The sequence below is a fragment of the Staurois parvus genome, unplaced genomic scaffold (genome assembly GCF_062004578.1).
Source record: "Staurois parvus isolate SC_StPar_1 unplaced genomic scaffold, SC_StPar_1.0 ptg000336l, whole genome shotgun sequence".
In the NCBI taxonomy this organism is placed as follows: Eukaryota; Metazoa; Chordata; class Amphibia; order Anura; family Ranidae; genus Staurois; species Staurois parvus.
The window spans coordinates 2,156,079-2,175,211 of NW_028318132.1; the positions used below are offsets into that span (position 1 = coordinate 2,156,079).

The 19,133-nt window shown below is 40.2% G+C and overlaps 1 protein-coding gene across 1 annotated transcript in view; it reads right to left on the reverse strand.

Annotated features, from left to right (window-relative positions):
- LOC149457074 (sodium-dependent serotonin transporter-like) overlaps positions 1 to 19,133 on the reverse strand; it is a 68,291-nt gene that overhangs the window by 23,351 nt on the left and 25,807 nt on the right. Inside the window, exons 2-7 of the mRNA XM_089684110.1 lie at positions 16,753 to 16,887; positions 15,162 to 15,381; positions 12,696 to 12,834; positions 10,124 to 10,258; positions 4,778 to 4,881; positions 2,984 to 3,111 (exon numbers count right to left, since the gene is read on the reverse strand). Of these exons, the coding sequence (XP_089540236.1) occupies positions 2,984 to 3,111; positions 4,778 to 4,881; positions 10,124 to 10,258; positions 12,696 to 12,834; positions 15,162 to 15,381; positions 16,753 to 16,887 (861 nt within the window). The remainder of the gene's footprint in view (positions 1 to 2,983; positions 3,112 to 4,777; positions 4,882 to 10,123; positions 10,259 to 12,695; positions 12,835 to 15,161; positions 15,382 to 16,752; positions 16,888 to 19,133) is intronic.

A 19,133-nucleotide genomic window follows, 5' to 3' on the forward strand; every position in this document is an offset into this window, starting at 1 on the left:
TGCTTTTGCTGTGTCTTAGCCTCTTTTTTTTTTTTTTCATCTCTTCTAACATTCAGCTAAAATTTTGTGATTTGTATAGTACTGCTTGTTTATAAGGCAAAAGGAAATGTTTAAATACTCTTGCAAAAATAAAATCTTAGCTGAAAATTGTTAGTTTTTACTATATTAATTTAGGATCATTTGAAACAAACAAAGAAAAATGACTGAGGTCAATACCCTTTAACCAGTTCCCAACCGCGCTATAGCTAAAGGACGGCTACAGCGCGGTTGTCTGGTTCTGGGACGAAGTCCATGGACGTCATTCCAGAACACGCCCCCTGCGGACACAGCTGATCACGGGATATGGTAAACGGCCAGCCACAGTGGACTTTTAACACGTGATCAGCTGTGTCCAATGACACAGCAGATCACCGGTAAATGTAGTTGCCAGTTATTGGCTGCACTTTCTTCACGCTGTCACAGCATGAGGAAAGTACTGCTGATAACCGGCAATTGTCAGGGAAGTGATCGGAACGGAGTATCAGTGCCCTGATGATCAGTGCCCTGATGATCAGTGCCCAGCATTGCCGCCCACCTGTGCCCAGCAGTGTCGCCCACTTGTACCCATCAGTGCTGCCCACTTGTACCCATCAGTGCCGCCCACATGTACACATCAGTGCCACCCACCTGTGTCCAGCAGTGCCACCCACCTGTGCCCTGCAGTGCCACCCAGCAGTGCCACCCATCTTTGCCTAGCAGTGCCACCCACCTGTGCCCATCAGTGCCACCCACCTGTGCCTAGCAGTGCCCCCCACCTGTGCCCATCGGTGCCACCCACCTGTGCCCTGCAGTGCCACCCACCTTAGCCCTGCAGTGCCACCCATCAGTGCTGCCCATCAGTGCCACCTATCAGTGCAGCATCTTCATTGTCAGCTCATCAGTGCCGTCTATCAATGCCGCCTATCAATGCCTCCTATCAGTCCCATCAGTGCTGCCTATCTGTGCCCATCAGTGCTGCCTATTAGTGCATCCTCATCAACGCACATCAGTGAAGGAGAAAAATTATCTGTTTGCAAAATTTTATAATAGAAACAAAGAAAAACTTTTGCAATTTTTTTGTTTATAGCACAAAAAATAAAACACCCAGCAGCCAGTAAATGCCACCAAAAGAAAGCTCTATTTGTGTGAAACAAATTATATAAATTTCATATGGGTACAGTGTCGCATGTCAGAGCAATTGTCATTCAAAGTGCGACAGCGCTGAAAGCTGAAAATTGGCCTATGCAGGAAGGGGGTATAAGTGCCCAGTAGGCAAGTGGCTAAATTCCTAAAAAGGAGCCATGATTATTATAATTATTTAAATGCTTAGCCCTCCATTCGAACCTACTGGGAGTGGAAAAGAAAGAAGGCACCACCTACCGATAAAACCATGTCGTACCCCTTTAAAGGGAAGTAATTTGAGTAAAGACCAAGCTAAGAGTATTTTTAATTAACAGCATAAGATAGGACAAACGTGAATAGTCACTAAAGATGAACATATATGTTTACTTTGTATTGTTCCTATTGGTGATTATAATAAAGAGTATTATTCTAGACTATAACCCTTATGGTTTTAGGTTTTTCTGTTAATAAAGGAGGAATCAGATCTGTTCCTAGAAGTTAAGAAATTTCCATAGTATAGTTGGGATTGAACAAGAGGCTGAGATAGAAAAATCCATATGGATGGTGATGTATAATGTTTGAGCACAAATGTGATGAATCTATGAATGTTATTTCAACCATGTTCAAGAGCTGATACGGCTAGTGTATGGAAGGACATTGCTTTAAGATTCCAAAGAAAATATTCACTGTAAGGGGTAGAGGGCACGGAATGACATTGTTGATTGGAATGCCTACCCAACTTGACTTCAATAAACAAAAGGCAAGCTAATTTAATTATTTACGCCATTATTTAGGATGTATTTTTTCTGAAACCACTCCAGTACAAGACAATTTCACCCCCCATCCTGCCCAGGCCAATTTTCAGCTTTCAGCGCTGTCACACTTTGAATGTCAATTACCCAGGCATGGAACACTATAGCAAAATTAAATTTTTTGGGACAGATATTGCTTTCTTTTGGTGGTATTTAATCAGCACTGTTTTTTTAGTATATGTAGCACTACCCCCTTAAGGGTTACTTAGTAATTTTTGGGTTCCCTCTCAATAAGGACCTCCTTTTGAAAACCCAACCTCTGCTGACACCTTTGTACTCTTGTGACCACAATAAGCCACAACTGTAAAATGGACTCACATACAATGTAGTATGAACCAATATGAAATTTATATTGGCATTGAATGTAACTATATAAAAAAGAACAGAATAACTGGGTATATGCAGTGAAGATGGAAGCCTCAGGGAGTCGTAACAGCGCTGCACTGGAGGGCTTCATTTTCAGGTAAGTCTTTCATAATGTGCTAGTATGCATGGTATGCTCTTTTTTTTAGATTTTTTTTTTTTCGCGGTTTACTACCACTTTAAAGAATGGCGATTCTCCAATATTTTTCTTGTTTGCTATGCAGTTTTCTACATGTCTGATCATTGACACAGTCACTGTACACTTCACACTTACTATTATGGACAACAAAGACAGTCTTTCTTTACACTTGAAGCTTACATTTTAGGCACACCAAGTAAACTGAGAACCTACCATGTGTTTTTTGCAATGTTCCCCCTTTTGCTGTTCACCACTTATATACTTGGCAACAGGTGCACAAACTTTCATGGAAAATATTGATATTTTATCATAAATACCACGGCCAAATACAACCCATTCAAGTAAATGGCATGCTCTTCCCATTCATAACCCCTGCTTGGCTGTCAAAAAATAAAAAATCACCTCCTAAATGCCTGTTAGAAGTTCCTGTACCACTCTCTGAAAAGCAGTCCACTACTGATCGCATTTCAGAGTATGAGCCCTAATACTCAATATAAGACAATTCCAATGGAGAAATAGCTTTGCCCACCTTTATCTTTTGCAACATCTTCTACTTCAACATCCCGCATTTCCGCCATGTAGCCTAATACAGTAAAAATCACAAAACCAGACAGGAAGCTGGTCATACAGTTCACCACACTGGTGATAATGGCATCTCTGGAAGAAGAAAATGGACATTTATTTAGAATTCAGTACCTTTCATAGCTTTTCAGTATTTTTGTTTCAAAATAAGCCTAACAATTAAATCACTAGTAGATGTATACAATCTCAGGTTATGCACTTTGGTTGGGTTTAGCAAGGCTTACAAAAAAAAGATTACATTTTTAACGTCACCTTGCTGCAACAAAGGATTATTTCTTTACCAAATGTAATGGCACTTGCAAGGTACACAGTCTATTTGCTTTTAGTTAACCCCTTGGTGTCGGCGCCTCCCAGCCCTTTAAGGGTTTCAGGAGCCAGGAGGCGGGTGGGGTTTTAGGGTCATGTGACCGCCGTGATTCGTTGTCACGACGGTCACATGATTGGGAAAGGTCCCGACTGAAAGAGGAGATCGGGACCTTTCTGTGAGTACCGGACATGTGTGCTGGGAGCGCGTAGGGCAGGGGCGGACTGACCATTTGAAAACTCGGGCACTGCCCGAGGGCCCGGGGTCAGTAGGGGGCCCCATGAGATGCCCCTGGTACCTTTTTCATAGGCTTTTTTACGTTTGGGCAAGGACACAGGGGCCCCATGATCCCCTATTGCCTGGGGGCCCCATGAGTTGTCAGTCCGCCCCTGGCGTAGGGCACGCGCTCTCAGCACATATGTTTTTCTTAATTGAATGCAAATGTGCGGCCGCTCGGCCTCAAGGCCCAGACGCTGGGTGGCCGCACATTTACATGCGGCCGGCGCGAAGAGGTTAATCAACCCATATGGTTTGCAGCTACGAGTTGCCCTGATTGAACCAGAGAGACATTGCTGTGAAGAGTGTATGTTTTTTTGCTTTGTATTGTTCTGCAGTCTGCAGTCTGTGCATGTTCTTTGTCATTCTGAACCAATTACCTATACTGTTAAAATTGTTTTATGCATCCAGTTGAGCTCATAGGAAGTAACAAAGACACTGCAACAGGTATTAGGTGTTTTAACTAAAAATGTTCTTTGCCTGAAAAGAAAAAAACTTATGTAGCTGCCACATGAGTTTAGTTATCCTTTAAAAGAAATACAGGCAGCACAGGAGCTAAATGGTGAGCACTTCCATCTGGCAGTACTAGAGTCGTTGGTTTGAATCCCAACCAGGGCACCACCTGCCTGGAGCTTCCATGTTATCTCTGTTCCTGCGTGGGTTTCCTCCCACACTCCAAAGATATGCTGGTAGGTTAATTGGATCCTGTCTAAATTGGCCCTAGTATGTGAATGTAAGTTAGGGGCATTAGATTGTACACCACTTGAGGGTTAGGAACTAATGTAAATGTACAATATATATATATATGTAAAGTGCTTCATAAATTGATGGTGCTATATAAGTACCTGTAATAAATAAATACATATCTTTACTGCACATGATATCCTCAGCCAGAATATCACTTGCCTGACTGAACATTGGTGCATCCAGCTGTATCTCAGAGTTTCCAGTGTCAACTTCAAAGCACAGTAGGATACTGATACCAGTTAGCATTTTTAGTAAGTATTTACAGAGCATGTTTATACTATGATTTTGCAACTCTTCCTTTGGCAATATCTACTAGTAAGAATGACAATCTTGTAATGGGATTTAGACCAATGGAATTAGGAACATTTTACTTGTTATATAGTTCATGACATTTTAAATTTAAAACAGGTATACCTGTAACAGTTGTTGTCAAATGGATTGTAGCTTGCAAGTGCTAGAAGTACCCCAAATCCTGGACCTAGAGAGAAGAATATCTGGGCTGCAGCATCCACCCAGACCTGTAACAGCAAAGAACAGTTGCATTATATTCTAAAAAAGAAAGGATTGTTTTTGAGCTTACAGTACAATCAGATTCTTGGCTTGCACCCCCCCCTTCCACTTCCTTAGTCTTTCACTTCTCCATTTTAGATGTCCATTATTGCTCATTTTAGAGAACTTTAGCTGTTTTTTCTGTTCTGTGTAACATATAAATGTCCAGGAGGCTACTCCTAACATACAGGCAGCAGACTGGAAGAGGGATTGTACAATGCTAAGACCACATATAGGGATGAGCTTTTGGTTTGGGTTGAATGTGAGCATGACCTGAACCCAGCCTGTTCACAGTTCAGTGAACCACCAAACAAACTGTCCATATTTGGCCAGATCACCCATATACATTCCAGGCTGGTATTTGTACATAAAACAGCCAGGGTTCTATCATTTATTGGCAGTATCACTACCACCACTAAATGACAGATCCCTTCCTGGTTACTATTTGTAAACAAACCAACTGGAGATCCTAGGTGACATAATTGACCATATAGGTTGTCAAACATATTGATCAAATATGGTTTGATTGAAGCTTTCATTGCAGAACTGTGCGTGGAGTATGACTGAAGAAGAGTGGCATATAAGGGAGGCTGCTAAGATTTAGTAGATTTGTGAACAAAATTGTATGTACTTTGTCACAAATGGTATGGTGGGGCCAGGGGCGGACTGACCATTTGGAAACTCGGGCACTGCCCGAGGGCCCGGGGTCAGTAGGGGGCCCCATGAGATGCCCCTGATACCTTTTTCATAGGCTTTTGTGAGTTTGGGCAAGGACACAGGGGCCCCATGATCCCCTATTGCCTGGGGGCCCCATAAGTTGTCAGTCCGCCCCTGGGTGGGGCATATTGAGATGCTGCAGTGTGGTTAGAGAATGTGAGGTTATTTTTAAAGTAACTGTGACCTGCTCATAAGCAGGTTGAAATGCTGTTTAGTGAGAAAGCTGCTTCTACAGCTGGGAGGGAAATAGTTAACCTGGTTTCCCACACTTTTTGCTGAACCTCTCTCCCTATGCTGATAATAAAAGGAGGGAGGGCTCTGCCCACATACACAGTCGAATGCATGGGAAAGAAGACACAGACAAACCACAGCATGTAATCTCCAGCAGCTTACATTGAAGAGAGAAGTGTGAGCAGTTCCAGCTCAGAAATCAAGCCTGACTGCTGTCAGATCCACCATGTAGAGGGACTGCTGGGATGTGTAGTCTGCCCTGAAGACATCAGCTGCTGGATACTGCCAAGATGGACTCAACCAAGCATGGACTCTTATCCTGTGCAGGTACGCTGGGGCAGCCACAAGCCTGAGTCAGTGACTAGGGTTTTTAGGGAAAGACTGCATTTAGTTTGAAGTTGTAACTTCTGAACTTTCAGTAAAGCTTTTGACACGTTGTCCCTTGCCTGGTCTGAAGTTACTAAAGAAGTTTTTGCAAGTAAATGGCACATTCTACACATAGTCTACAACGTGGATCTGTAAAGCACACTGGGGTATGAAGACAACAAGTAGTTACCAAGGATAATGGAGGTTTAAAAAGCAGCCTGTCCTGAAAATGTACCTGCGATAGGTGGGGTAGCCTCTTGCAGTTAGAGAGATGTTGTTAGCACTCTATGAGTGGTCCGTCTCCCATTACAATGGAAACAGATGTGCGCAGCAGCCCGTGCATAAGTACGGAAGAACAAGAGTTAGGTGAGTGCATGTATGAAGCCTGTTCTGGGTGTTCCATTTTGCCAATGGTAGTAAGGTAGCGGAGATACGCTGGACAGGTGGAATGGGCATAGGCTTAGCATGTCTCTTCTAAATGCAACAAGTTACGGTATGGTGTACATTGACACAGGTCAAGAGAGTTAACTGAAGTACAGTTTATTGTTCAAGTGTACACGGTGTACAGCCATCTCTAAAGTTGGAGTTCTGCCTTAAGCTTGAGTTATCCCTGAAAGCAACTCCCTGCCTTCTTCCAGGGCACTGGTGACCACTACACAAAGTAAAGGTACCCCATGTGTAAGGCGCGTGACCCTGTTCAAGATGCCTGGCATAGTCCAGAAGAACCCACCCCAGGGTAGGCCTGGGAACAAGGGGCCCAACACATCAAGCAACTCTATTAGGGGTAATCAACACAATTATTTTAACATTTTTAAAACCCTTTCAGGTGTGAATATAGTGCCTACATACTAAGGGGGGAGATTTACTAAAACTGGTTCACAGAGAATCCGGAGCAACTGTGCATCGTAACCAATCAGCTTCCAAGTTTTATTGCCAAAGCTTATTTGTACAAGCTGAAGTTGGAAGCTGATTGGTTACTATACACAGCTGCATCCAATTCTGTATACACCAGTTTTAGTAAATCTCCCCATAAATCAACTACTGTGAAGACCATGAAAGTCAATTATTGTTTTGCTGCATGCTTCCTGATAGAGCTTTATTTGAAATACCACTGTTGCCTTTGAGATAATGGCTATGCATAGAACTAAATTATTAAAAACTGGAAAGTCGTATTATTTAAAACAGAAGTGAAAGGGCCTGTAAGAGTAGCAAGAATAGTTATAGAACTCAATAAAAATTGGTTTAATGTCTACAATAAAATGTTGATCCTCATTAAAAAGTAAGGCTGTTTTATTTTTAACCAAGCATTAAGCTTTGCTGCAAAGCTGAACAAATTATCCAAGACTCAAATCCTAGCATCATGTTATTTAATATTATAATTTAAAAGTAGAAAAGCAATTGAATTTCAGATTTTGAAAAAGTCTATGGTCTATAATTACAAACAGGAAGTCTATTATCAACAATGCTTTGCAAAATAAAGAAGAGGCAGCATTAATACAATATTGGAGAAAATGAGATGTGTAATTGAATGAAACATTTACATTTCCAAGGGGCTGTTCTGACAGTGTCTTTTTGGACATGAAACATAACAAGGTGATGTTTACTTATACACATCTGTCATCTGCTCCAGTCTGCAAACTTGATCATGTCTGTGATGTTAAACCAGCTGCTGGTGCATTGGCAGATGATGAATAAAACAGTAGTGTCATGAGTTTCCCCATGATACGTTATATTTTTGTCCATTTTATTTTTGAGCCTACATGCTGCAAACATAGCAAATCTGTCATAAATAGATTAAAGATCATTTTAGGTTAAATGTTTTGTGTGTGTGTGTATGTGTGTTTAATAAGCTGTGACACATTAATAAGCTCTTATCTTAATGCATTTCTATTGCAGCAAACTGTACAAGTAAAACCTTTTTTAATATGAAAGTAATAAAAATAAAAATATATAAAACACGAGACAGGACAACATTTTGTTTACATAGATCTATAAAGGCTTATCACTTACTCTCTTATTTTTTTACTATCAAGTGCTCAGCATAAATGAGTACACCCCTTTTGAAAAGTAAGATTTTAATCAATATCTCAATGAACACAAGAACAATGTCCAAAATTTTGACAAAACTGAGTTTTATAGAACATTTGTTTAGCTCATTACATGAAAGTAAGGTTAATAATATAACTTAGATGAAAAAATCCTTAGTTTTACTCATATTAGTTGATGCAAAAATGAATACACACCACACCAAAAACTACTACATCTAGTATTTTGTATGACCTCCATGATTTGTAAGGACAGCAAGTCTTCTAGGCATGGAATGAACAAGTCGGCTACATATTGCAATATCTATCTTTTTCCATTCTTCAAGAACGACCTCTTTTAGAGTCTGGATGCTGGATGGAGAGTGATGCTCAACTTGTCTCTTCAGAATTCTCCATAGGTGTTCGACTGGGTTCAGATCAGGAGACTTACTTGGCTATGGAGTCACTCTCACCCTATTCTTCTTCAGAAATGCAACAGTGGCCTTAGATGTGTGTTTTGGATGATTGTTATGTTGGAAAAGTGCACAACAACCATGGACATGGAGTGATGGTAGCATCTTCTCTTTTAAAATAGAACCGTACATCTATGAATTCATGATACGGTGGTAGTTCCCCGACACCAGCAGCACTCATGCAGGCCCACAGAAGGACATTGCCACCACCATGTTTCACTGTAGGCACCATGTATTTTTCTTTGTACTCCTCACCTTTGCGACACCATACAGTTTTGAAGCCATCAGTTCCAAAAACATTTATCTTGGTCTCATCACTCAAGAGTACAGAGTCCAAGTAGTCTTCTCTTTTTTCAGAATAGATCCTGGCAAATTCCAGGTGGGCTTTTTTGTACATGGGCTTTAGGAGAGGCTTCCTTCATGGATGACACACATGCATGCCATTCCTCTGCAGTGTACGCCGTATTGTGTCATGGGAAGCAATCACCCCAGTTTGGCTTTCTACTTCTTTAGCTAACTGCAGTGAACTTGCATGGCGATATTCTTCAATTCTTCTCATCAGAAGATGCTCCTGTCAGGCTGTTCACATCTGTGAACAGCCTGGAAATCTCTGTGAGATGGTTGCAGTTCTATCTTTGTTAAATATTTGTATCACTTTTGCTACAGTATTCTGACAGATAGGTAAAGCTTTTCTGATCTTCTTGTAGCCTTCATCTTTCTTGTGTAAAGAAATTATTTTCTTTCTCAGGCCTTGTGACATTTCTCTTCCATGTGGTGCCATTGCTGCCAGCATGAAATGTGAAGGGGTTTTCTTTGTTAAGTAAAGCCCTTTTATAATCAACTGTCTGCTGGACACCTGTTTAATGAATAATTAGGCACACTGGTAGCTGAATTCTTGTTAATTAGGATTTTGTTGTCTAAAACTTAGCTTTACTCCTAAGACTTTCATTGGGGTATATTCATTTTTGCAACATGGTCTTGAATGCATTTGTTAAAAAAAATACTGTTTTTGTGTGCGAAAATTAACAAATCTTGTTTGTAATCAATGGCCCGCATTTGTGGGAGTATTTTGTAGTATAGTGTCCCATGGAAAATGTTGATTCTGAAAGGAAGGTAAAGTTTTCTGACAAATCTGTTGGGGTGTACTCATGTATGCTGAGCACTGTATATAGTGTTTTATGTGGTCCTTTAACTGTTTAAATCAACCCAACATTTATGAATGTTATATATATTATGAATACTAGTATCATTATATAGGTTTCAAGGAGCATTGCAACATATCTTAGAATCTGAAACACACTGGAAGAAATCAATTTATTCATTTACTGAATGTCCTTATCAGAAGGGTAGATTCCTGTATAAAGTGGGAATTAGCTCTAGTAAAGGAGCCTGTTACTTACTCCTGTGTCAGTCAGCTTCTCCCAGTTGGGCCTCAGGTAGAACAGGATGCCTCTCCAAGCCCCAGGCAGTGTGGCACCTCGGATCAGAAGTATGAACAAGACCACGTAGGGCAGAGTTGCTGTCACCCACACCACCTGGAATGCAAAGCCCTGGGTATGACTGGAACTGACATTTTACAAGACTGTTGCTCTTTGGTTTACACTCTTCCAAGCAGTATTTTTTTGTGGTACAAACATGAAGATCACTTTTCATTTGTCTCCTGCTCAACAACTTCTAGCCTATGACAGAATCCATGTTTGCATCTAATTTCTGTATTTAGTAACTGGACAGGTTCATGAGCGTTTCATCTAGAATTTCAGATTTTTTATTGCAAAAATAACCTTAAATTGTTACTAAACCCACAACAGTAAAATCAGTCTTTATATTCAGTAAAGCATACTTGTTATTCTCACTGTGGAACCTAAGGGGTTAATCCTCTGCATTGTTTAAAAAAGGCTGTTTGACTTCTCTGATCCTCCCCTTCTTCTAGTGTCCAACTCTTATCTCCTAATAAGACATATTGTGTAGGGTCACTCTGCAGATGCTCAGTTTGGTGTGTATTGCTATATAGGGTTTTTTTTCTTTGGGAGATTGCATGTGATCAGCAGAGGTCAGGGGTTTGCTTTCTCCTAGAGCAAAATTAAAACTCCTCCTACAAGCTTTAACCAGTGCTCAGCTAGACACTGATAAAAGTCACATGATTGCTATAACTGCTGATGAGAAAAGGTATTTAGCAGTTTATATCTACAAAAATAATTGCACTTTCATGTTGTATGTACTGTGGGAGACCAGATATAGTGAATGCAGGGTCCTGGGTTTAGTAACACTTTAATGTCATATAATGTAAAAGGAAAATGCATATAACATTAAGAACATATATAAGGCAGTAGAAGTGCACTAGATCCAAATGAAGCTGAATATGCTGGCAGGTACAGTGTATGACTACACCAAGTGCACCATTCATACACTTGGGACACCTTTTTTAATCTCTTAATAATCTCTATCAAGTAGAACTAATTGTGCCTACTACTTTTTGTGCTAGACTTGAAAGAACGGTGTCATTTAGCCATTTGCCTGTGACACTTTCCATCAACTGCATGGCATACGCCAGATGTGTGGCCAAAGAACACAGGAGTTGATATACTAAAGGCACTTAGGCTTTACATTTTACAAGGGAAGTTGCCCTTTGCAAAGGAATTTGCCTCAAAGATTAGTGAATGTGGTGAAACTCTACTGACTTCCATCATCCAATCATGTCAAGCAAAAATGCTGTTTCTTTATTATTCTTGCACATGATTGGGTACTCTTTTCAAAATTAAATTTCAACACATTCACTATGCTCTGCGGCAAATTACTTTGCAAAGCTCAACTTGTCTTGAAAAGTGAGCAGCCCATTTGCCTTTAGTAATCAACCCACTGAGTTTGTCATTACACCCAAGAAAGATGTTTAAAAAATGCCTCATATATGCCTATATTGCATTGATTAGCAATATTCATTTTTCCGGTTACATACTACTGTGCAGGGATGCTGTTACAAACCATGGGGCCCCATACAGGCAACCTGACAGCCCCCCCCTCCAAAAAAAAAAACAGTTTACTATGCTTCGGTTATGAATGAACACAGTTAGTGATCAGTATCAATCACTCATTGTGTATCAATCACTCATTGTGTTCATTCAGGAAGGACCGTGTAAATGTGACATATTTACTGGACCCTCTCCCCACTCTCTATCCTGAAGGATCCCATTGTATGCTTACAGCTGCCGGTGGGAGAAGAGGAGGGAAGCTGGCAGCACTGTGGGGATGGAAGCACACAGGGGGGCATGAGCAGCAGAGGAATACGTATGGTTCACAGGGAGGGTGATGGGTGTGGCTGGGGGGGCAATTACTGGAACCAATCCCCTGTATAGCTCTCTCTGCAGCAGCTGAAACCAAAGGGAGGGAGAGGAAAAGAAGCCAGCTTTCAGCTGCTGCAGAGAGAGAAATACAGGGGATCCGTTCCAGTAACTGCCTCCCGCCATGCTGATCATCCTCCATGTCTGCTTCCGATTCACCCATCTTCCTGACACCCCCTGCTGGCCTGGGCATTGTACAGGAGGACTGGTGGTACCCCCTTATCCATGGCCCTGCAAATCTTTCAAGGAAATGACAATTCTGAAAGATATAAATTTAAGAATTACATTATTTGCCAATCTGGTGTACAGACCTCCAAAACTCATGTACATAAGCTGGCCATACATGGATTGAATCTCAGCTGGTTCAGCAGGAATCGGATGAAATTCAGTCCATGTATGGGAAGGTTGGTTGTACAGAAGTTGATCTTCTTGTCCACTTTTGTACAACCACCCTGTTGGGTTTTTCTTTATATAGCCAGCAACACTGATCAGTGTATTCTGACGGTGGGGAAGTCCCCCCGCCGTCAGAATATAATGACTCCCATGTCTTCTTTGCAATCTTGCCATATGCCCCTGAAACCTCTCCCTAGTCAAACCCCTACCTTGGTAAGTAAATAGAAGCATTTCATTTCTTTACCTTTCCTGATGTTTTCACTCCTTTCCACAAACTAAAGTAAACTATAGTAAAGATGAGGAACAAACAGATAAGAAGCTGCCACCGCAAGCCACCAACGTGGTCCAAACCATCGGCCTCATGTATACCCAACACATGCCTCCTGGAACAAAGAAGACACATAAAGGTGAGACCAGCAGTTTAATATGGCAGACTGTCTACCATTGCATTCTCTAAGGTCAGGCAATGTATTCTCTTGACCACTTTTGTTTTTCAAATATGTTTGACTGCATGTAAATGCAATTCTTAGTCTAATGTAAGGTTAACACACTTTCAAAAGGAAATCAAGAGAAACCGCATTGACCATCCCCACTTGTAAACCACACACCCTGTGAAGCTACATCCAAAAAACCATGCTCCCATTTTAAACATATCCCCAAATAAAACATATTTTGGAACAGGAGGCAGACATTTAGGATAATAAGACAAAATAAACAGATTTTAGATAACAGGTTTAGGAGAGATGCCTTAAGAGTGCTAAGAGGAAAGCTGCAGCACACGTAGCCAGCCAGCCAGTGAATGCTTGGAGGCTTGGGTGGATTTCACGGTTTATGGCTTGTAGCGCGGGGATAAAATAAGTCTCAAATTGGTGTCAGTTTCACTGTAAAAATATAAACTTATCATACCATGTTAGCTTGCAAAAGCACTGTTGAATACTATCCATGATACTTTTTATTTGGGGAGACAGCTGCTGTATGGTAAACACTATGAACTCCTGCTCCTGACACTTGTAGGGTATACCTCCGGACTGGCCAGTTAGAGAGCACATTTTTCAAGTGACACTAAACTGTTTTAATCTGAATAAAAAGACATAATGGAAGTGCAAACTCCTTGCTATACATTGCCACTGGAGGAGTTTCTTTCCCAGAGATAGACCGCCTCAAAACTGAGACTGTCCCTGGGAACTAGGGTTAACTGACAACCATACTGTAATAATTACGTTGGAAAATAAATCTGAATATTTTAACCACTTTTGGATCACCCACCCACAACATACAGGTACGTCATTGCCTGCTTCCTGGTTTAGGGCACATGCATGCGTGCCCCCACTCCTCATCTACACCACTGTGACTGTACACAGCAAGAGTTTGTCAGCATGTCACAGCCAATGATTCAGGTCCCGGCCAATGATTCATGGCTGGGACCTGCTGATCAACTGTGTCCAATCACAGCCCAGAGCCCTGTTCTGACAATCAACACAGGGCTCTGTACAGAGGGAACGATCTCTCTGTTTCCTAGGGATGCCCTAAATGTTAACCCCTTCCCAGCTAGCATCATTAGTAAAGTGACAGTGTATAGTATTATCACTGATCAGTGACAGTTAGTCAGTTCCCCCCAGCGTCCGTGTCAGATTGCCTGCTGTACTATTGCAGTCCCATTATAAGTTGCTGATCACTGCCATTAATATGGAAAAAAATACAATACATATACTATAGGTTGTAGACATTATAACTTTTATGCAAACCAATCAATATGTTTGGGAGACTTACTCTTGCAAATGTCAATTTGTATTCAGTCCTGCTATACAATAGCAGTCCACCAAGTGAATCTGTTTTCACTTCAAACATCCAGCCATGTGTCTGGAAATCAGAATTTTTACTTACCTTACATATAATTGGATGTTTAAGGGCTTGTTCACACCATGGTGCAGAGACGTCAGTTTTTATGCACACTTTCTGCAAGGGCACACCAAAATTAACTGTTCTGTATGTACCCTGTTCACACTACAACACTAGTGTTACGTGCATAAAACTCATTGAGGCTTGCATGAAAACTGATGTAAACTGATGTCTCTGCAAGTGAAATGTGCATGTCAGTTTCCATCAGTTTTCCTGCACGTATGGTGTGAACGAGCCCTTAAAGAAATGCAGCTGCTTATAGGACCCACATTGAGGGAACTATCTAGATATTGTACCATAGTGGGAAGCAGCGAATATCCCTCTCCACTGATCCCTGTATTGACTCACCCAACGTTTCTCCCTGGACGGACTAATGGAATGTTTCAGGCTTGTGCTGCCAACAGCCTCACCACTGGAAGGGACTTCTTAACAGCTACGGAGTGGGGCGATTTCCTAACTTATCTGTGGCTCGGGAGGTCCAGATGCTTGACCACTGGCAACAGCTACAACTGTCCCATTTTTTACACTCCCTCCACTCATTGTCAATTTCTTACAAAGAGCTTTTGACTACTCACTCTCAAGATGACCCTGGGTTCCTTCGGAAATGGGAGAATGATTTAAGGGTTACTTTTCAGAACAGCAATAGGAGAGAATATTGGTCTTTGCCCATAAGGCATCGGTTTGTAATAAGGAAATGCACTTTTGCTAGGTAAGTAAAACATTTTTCCCTTAGTAAAAGACCCCAATGATTGAACACTGTAGTGTTATATGCTCTAGACCACCTAAGTTGAATCCACTTACATGCACTTACGTATAAAACTCTTCAGCAGGGGATCTGGAAAAATTATTCCAAGAGATGTTACTCTTTCCAAAATAGTTAGTGCAGTTTTCTGTATTCCAAGGATTGTCACAACTAGTCCATGGCAGGGTTGTGGAAAAAGAGGAGTAGAAATAGTATAAAGCCCAGGCAATTATGGTGTTGTAGTAGAAAGACACATACAATCCAATGATGCATATAGCAAATCCAATGCCTAGACAAAAGAAATACCAAACAATAAGATATCCAGATGTCTTTATTTCATTCATGTAAACTAATTTAAATGGTCTCTTGGTAAAACTAACTTGACCATTCAGTATCGTAAAAAAAATACATCTCTTAAACAGCATAAATTAAAGTAAAAAAAATTGTTATCCATTTAGAACATTTCAGCAATTCCTTTTTTCATATTTGTTATAAAAACATGATCTTTAAGGGTCCAGTTTAGCTACCAATGATTTTAAGACATTTTTAATAGCCAGCACACACAAGCGCATTCAATTAATATTAATATTATTAGTAGTAGTAGTAGTATTCGATCAGTGTTTAGTAAAATGAAGGCAGACAGTACAATTACAATACAATTCAATAGAGGAGGAATCAGAGGGCCCTGCTCGTTAGACCTTACAATCTAACAGGGAGGGGCAAGTGATACATAAAGTAATAATTGTGGGGGATGAGCTAATGGAGAAAATAGAAGTTCAGTTGTTAGGTAGAGGCAGGAAATGGTTCTCCAAAAAGTTGGGTTTTCAGGAATCACTTAAAGGTGGATACAGTAGGAGAATCGGTAGATTGGGGTAAGGCATTCCAGAGGAAGGGAGAGGCTATTGACAGGTCCTGGAGGCAAGCATTGGGAGGAAGAGATCAAGGAGTTAAAGAACAGGAGATCTTGGGAGGAGCAAATAGAATGGTTTGGTTGGTATTTTAAGACTAGGTTAGTAATGTAGCTAGGGCTGAGAGCAGGGTTGTGGATGGCTTGTAGTTTATTATTATTTCAAATTTTATTTGATGGATGCGTGGAAGCCAATGGATGGATTGGCAGAGAAGAGTAGCAGACACTGAGCAGTTGGTAAAGTGGATAAGTCTAACATCAGCATTCATGATGGACTGAAGGGGAATAGGCTATGTAAAAGCCAATGAGGAGGAAGTTGCAATAGTCAAGGTGATAAATAACCAGGGAGGGAATTGGAAACTTTGTGGTGACTTTGGTTAAGAAGGGGTGTATTTTGGAGATGTTGAGATGGTCAAATTTGGAGAGCGATTGGAGCCCAAAGCATGTGGGAACAGACTGATAGTTGTACCATCATTCTCACACACAAGCTAATGAAGACACTCTTGAAGGCAACCATCAGGATGCATGCTTGACTTTTATGTACATAGTCTTACCTCAGGTAAGACTATACACAACATATGCATGCCCATCAAATTCACTTTTAGCAAATCAGGGCAAGGCATCCCTGACACATTCCAGTTTACTGTGGGTCCAGCAAGCAAGCTGATGACTGTAGCAAATTTTATGCATATTTGAATACATGATTCTGCCTTTTTTATGAAACACCAAAATATTTAAAAAAGTGAAAGTTACCTTTAAAAATAGGGCATATGCGTTTCCATATGGGGATAGCGCCAATTCTATGAAACTGTCCTAAAGCCAACTCCATGTAGAAAAGTGGGACACCTCCAAAAAGAGCCATAATGGTATATGGTATCAGGAAAGCTCCTAAAAGGAAAATCAAATACTGTGAATACCTTCATATTATTAAGAGATAGAAATCAGAAACAAATCCCAAATGTGCAGGAAGTAGAGGGTCAAAGGCACTAAAGCTTAAGAACATAAACATGAAAGCTCAGTGACACATAGTGGCAAGTACACACACATTTTAAACTTGAAAAGAAAGTTTGGATATCATGTGAAAAGTGTAAAAACCTTAGGTAAGAACTATTACTTAATGTTGCCATCCTCAGATCTGTTAAGAGATTTTTTAGTCCACGATTACTTTACCATTATCCTAAGCAACATACTTTTGATGAGCATTAAGGTAAGCCTGTGTAAGGAGTCTGTTGTCTTCCTCAGTAAACCTAAAGTGTATGCAAAACCAAAACATTTTATGTTTAGATAGAGTAGGGGGGTATTAAACCTATATTACCTATAGTTTTTTTGTTGTCTGTGTCCAACTGGGGAGATTACCCTTTACTTTCTGTCCTGGAAACATGATTGGATGTAAGAGGAAATCTCTCCAATGTGATGGAATTTTCATCTAAGACAGTTTTCACAGGAACATGTGCCCCTATTAAAGGGTATTTTCCCACTTCTTACTTCAATGACAGCTCAAAATTTTGGATTTCCCGCCACTTTCTGTCTCAATGACAACATTCACAGGACAAAAAGAGGCATAAATCTTTCCAGTGGAGACTCAGACAGCAATAAAACTATTTCCTTCTCTATCCAAAACTAAAAATGTATTTTTGCCTTTTCATAAACTTCACCATAATCACCAAAACCAGGTTTATTTTACCCTTGGTTTACTTTGTTTTATTCCTCCCTAGCTAATCACATTAACCAATGAACAATACATTCAAGGCATGCTGTGAATAATAACTGTCATAGGTGTTTGTGTTCTTAGCCAAACTGTCCAGCCATCAAAATGTATGGTGTCATAACTGATCATAAATGCAGCAACATTGCAATTGCATATCAAACAGAAGCTCGGATGGCAGCTTCCTTGACTGTAAAGGTAGGAGGGTTTAGTACTGTTTTAAAGTGTCATATGATTTGATCACAATTATGTACTATTTATTTTTTGGTACCAAAGAGCTTTATTGCAAAAATATTGGAACATACAAATGATAAGATCAGAGAACCGAACAAGGAAGAGAACAGGATAAAAAAAAAATTACCCACTCAGAGCTTTTGAAATAGCTAAGTTGTACAACATGGTTGAGAAATCACAAGGATCAAGACTATTATGCAACAGAAAATAGTGTAGATCACTGTTAGCTCTTAAGGCAAAACATATCAAGGGTTGCGCAACCTAACCCCTAAGCGTTACAGCTTTATGTAATCGTGTATAAAAAAAACAGAGCGAGAAGGTCTTCTAATGAGCCCATTCATTTGCTATAGAAGAAGGAGAGCACACCCAGCTTTGGGAAAAAAGTCGAAAGGGATAATAAAAAGAATAAATGGTCTATACACAAAAAAGGAAACCCAGTTAGTGGCAGTAAGATGGGGAGAGACCCCCCCTCCCCAAAAAAAGAAAAAGGGGGGGCAAGGAAGAAACAGAAGGAGGGTTATAAAGAGAAGAGCATAAAGAAAAGGATCAAGATCAGGGAATGTCCGCCACAGGGGATCAGTGAACTACTGTATGCACTATTTTTTTAATGCATTGCTAAGCACCAATACCTTGGTGCTTGAAAAAGAAAATGATTTACACTCACAGTATACAATAACAAATCACAATTACGAAATATGTACGCTTTAGAAGATGTTAACATAAGGATGACCATCTTTATTGGCAAGGAATGGAAATAGAAGGGTTGAAATAGTTATGCTACATCATGCTGCTCCAGTTACACTTCAGGAGTTTCTGTAAGAAGCCATTGTGAGCATCTTCAATTACTAAAACCTACAAATACCAAATTCTTAAATTAAAACACAAAATAAATGACCTGAATATATATTTTAATAGGTGCACGCAAAATGCTAATACTAATGATGAATTTAATTATTACTCCTATATTTTAAGGATACCATCAAAGCCTTCTGGTGACAAATGGGTTAATTCCCTAGTGTAAAAGAACTTTGAAGTGATTTTAGTGCGCAAATGAAAAAAAAGAGCACAAATCTCTGCCTTTGTCTATAATGCTGGTGTTAATATTTAATAACTCACTTTACATAATTAATAACAAGTAATAATTAAAAGGATAAGATTATGATATATGATGATCATAAATTTGCACTCTCACATA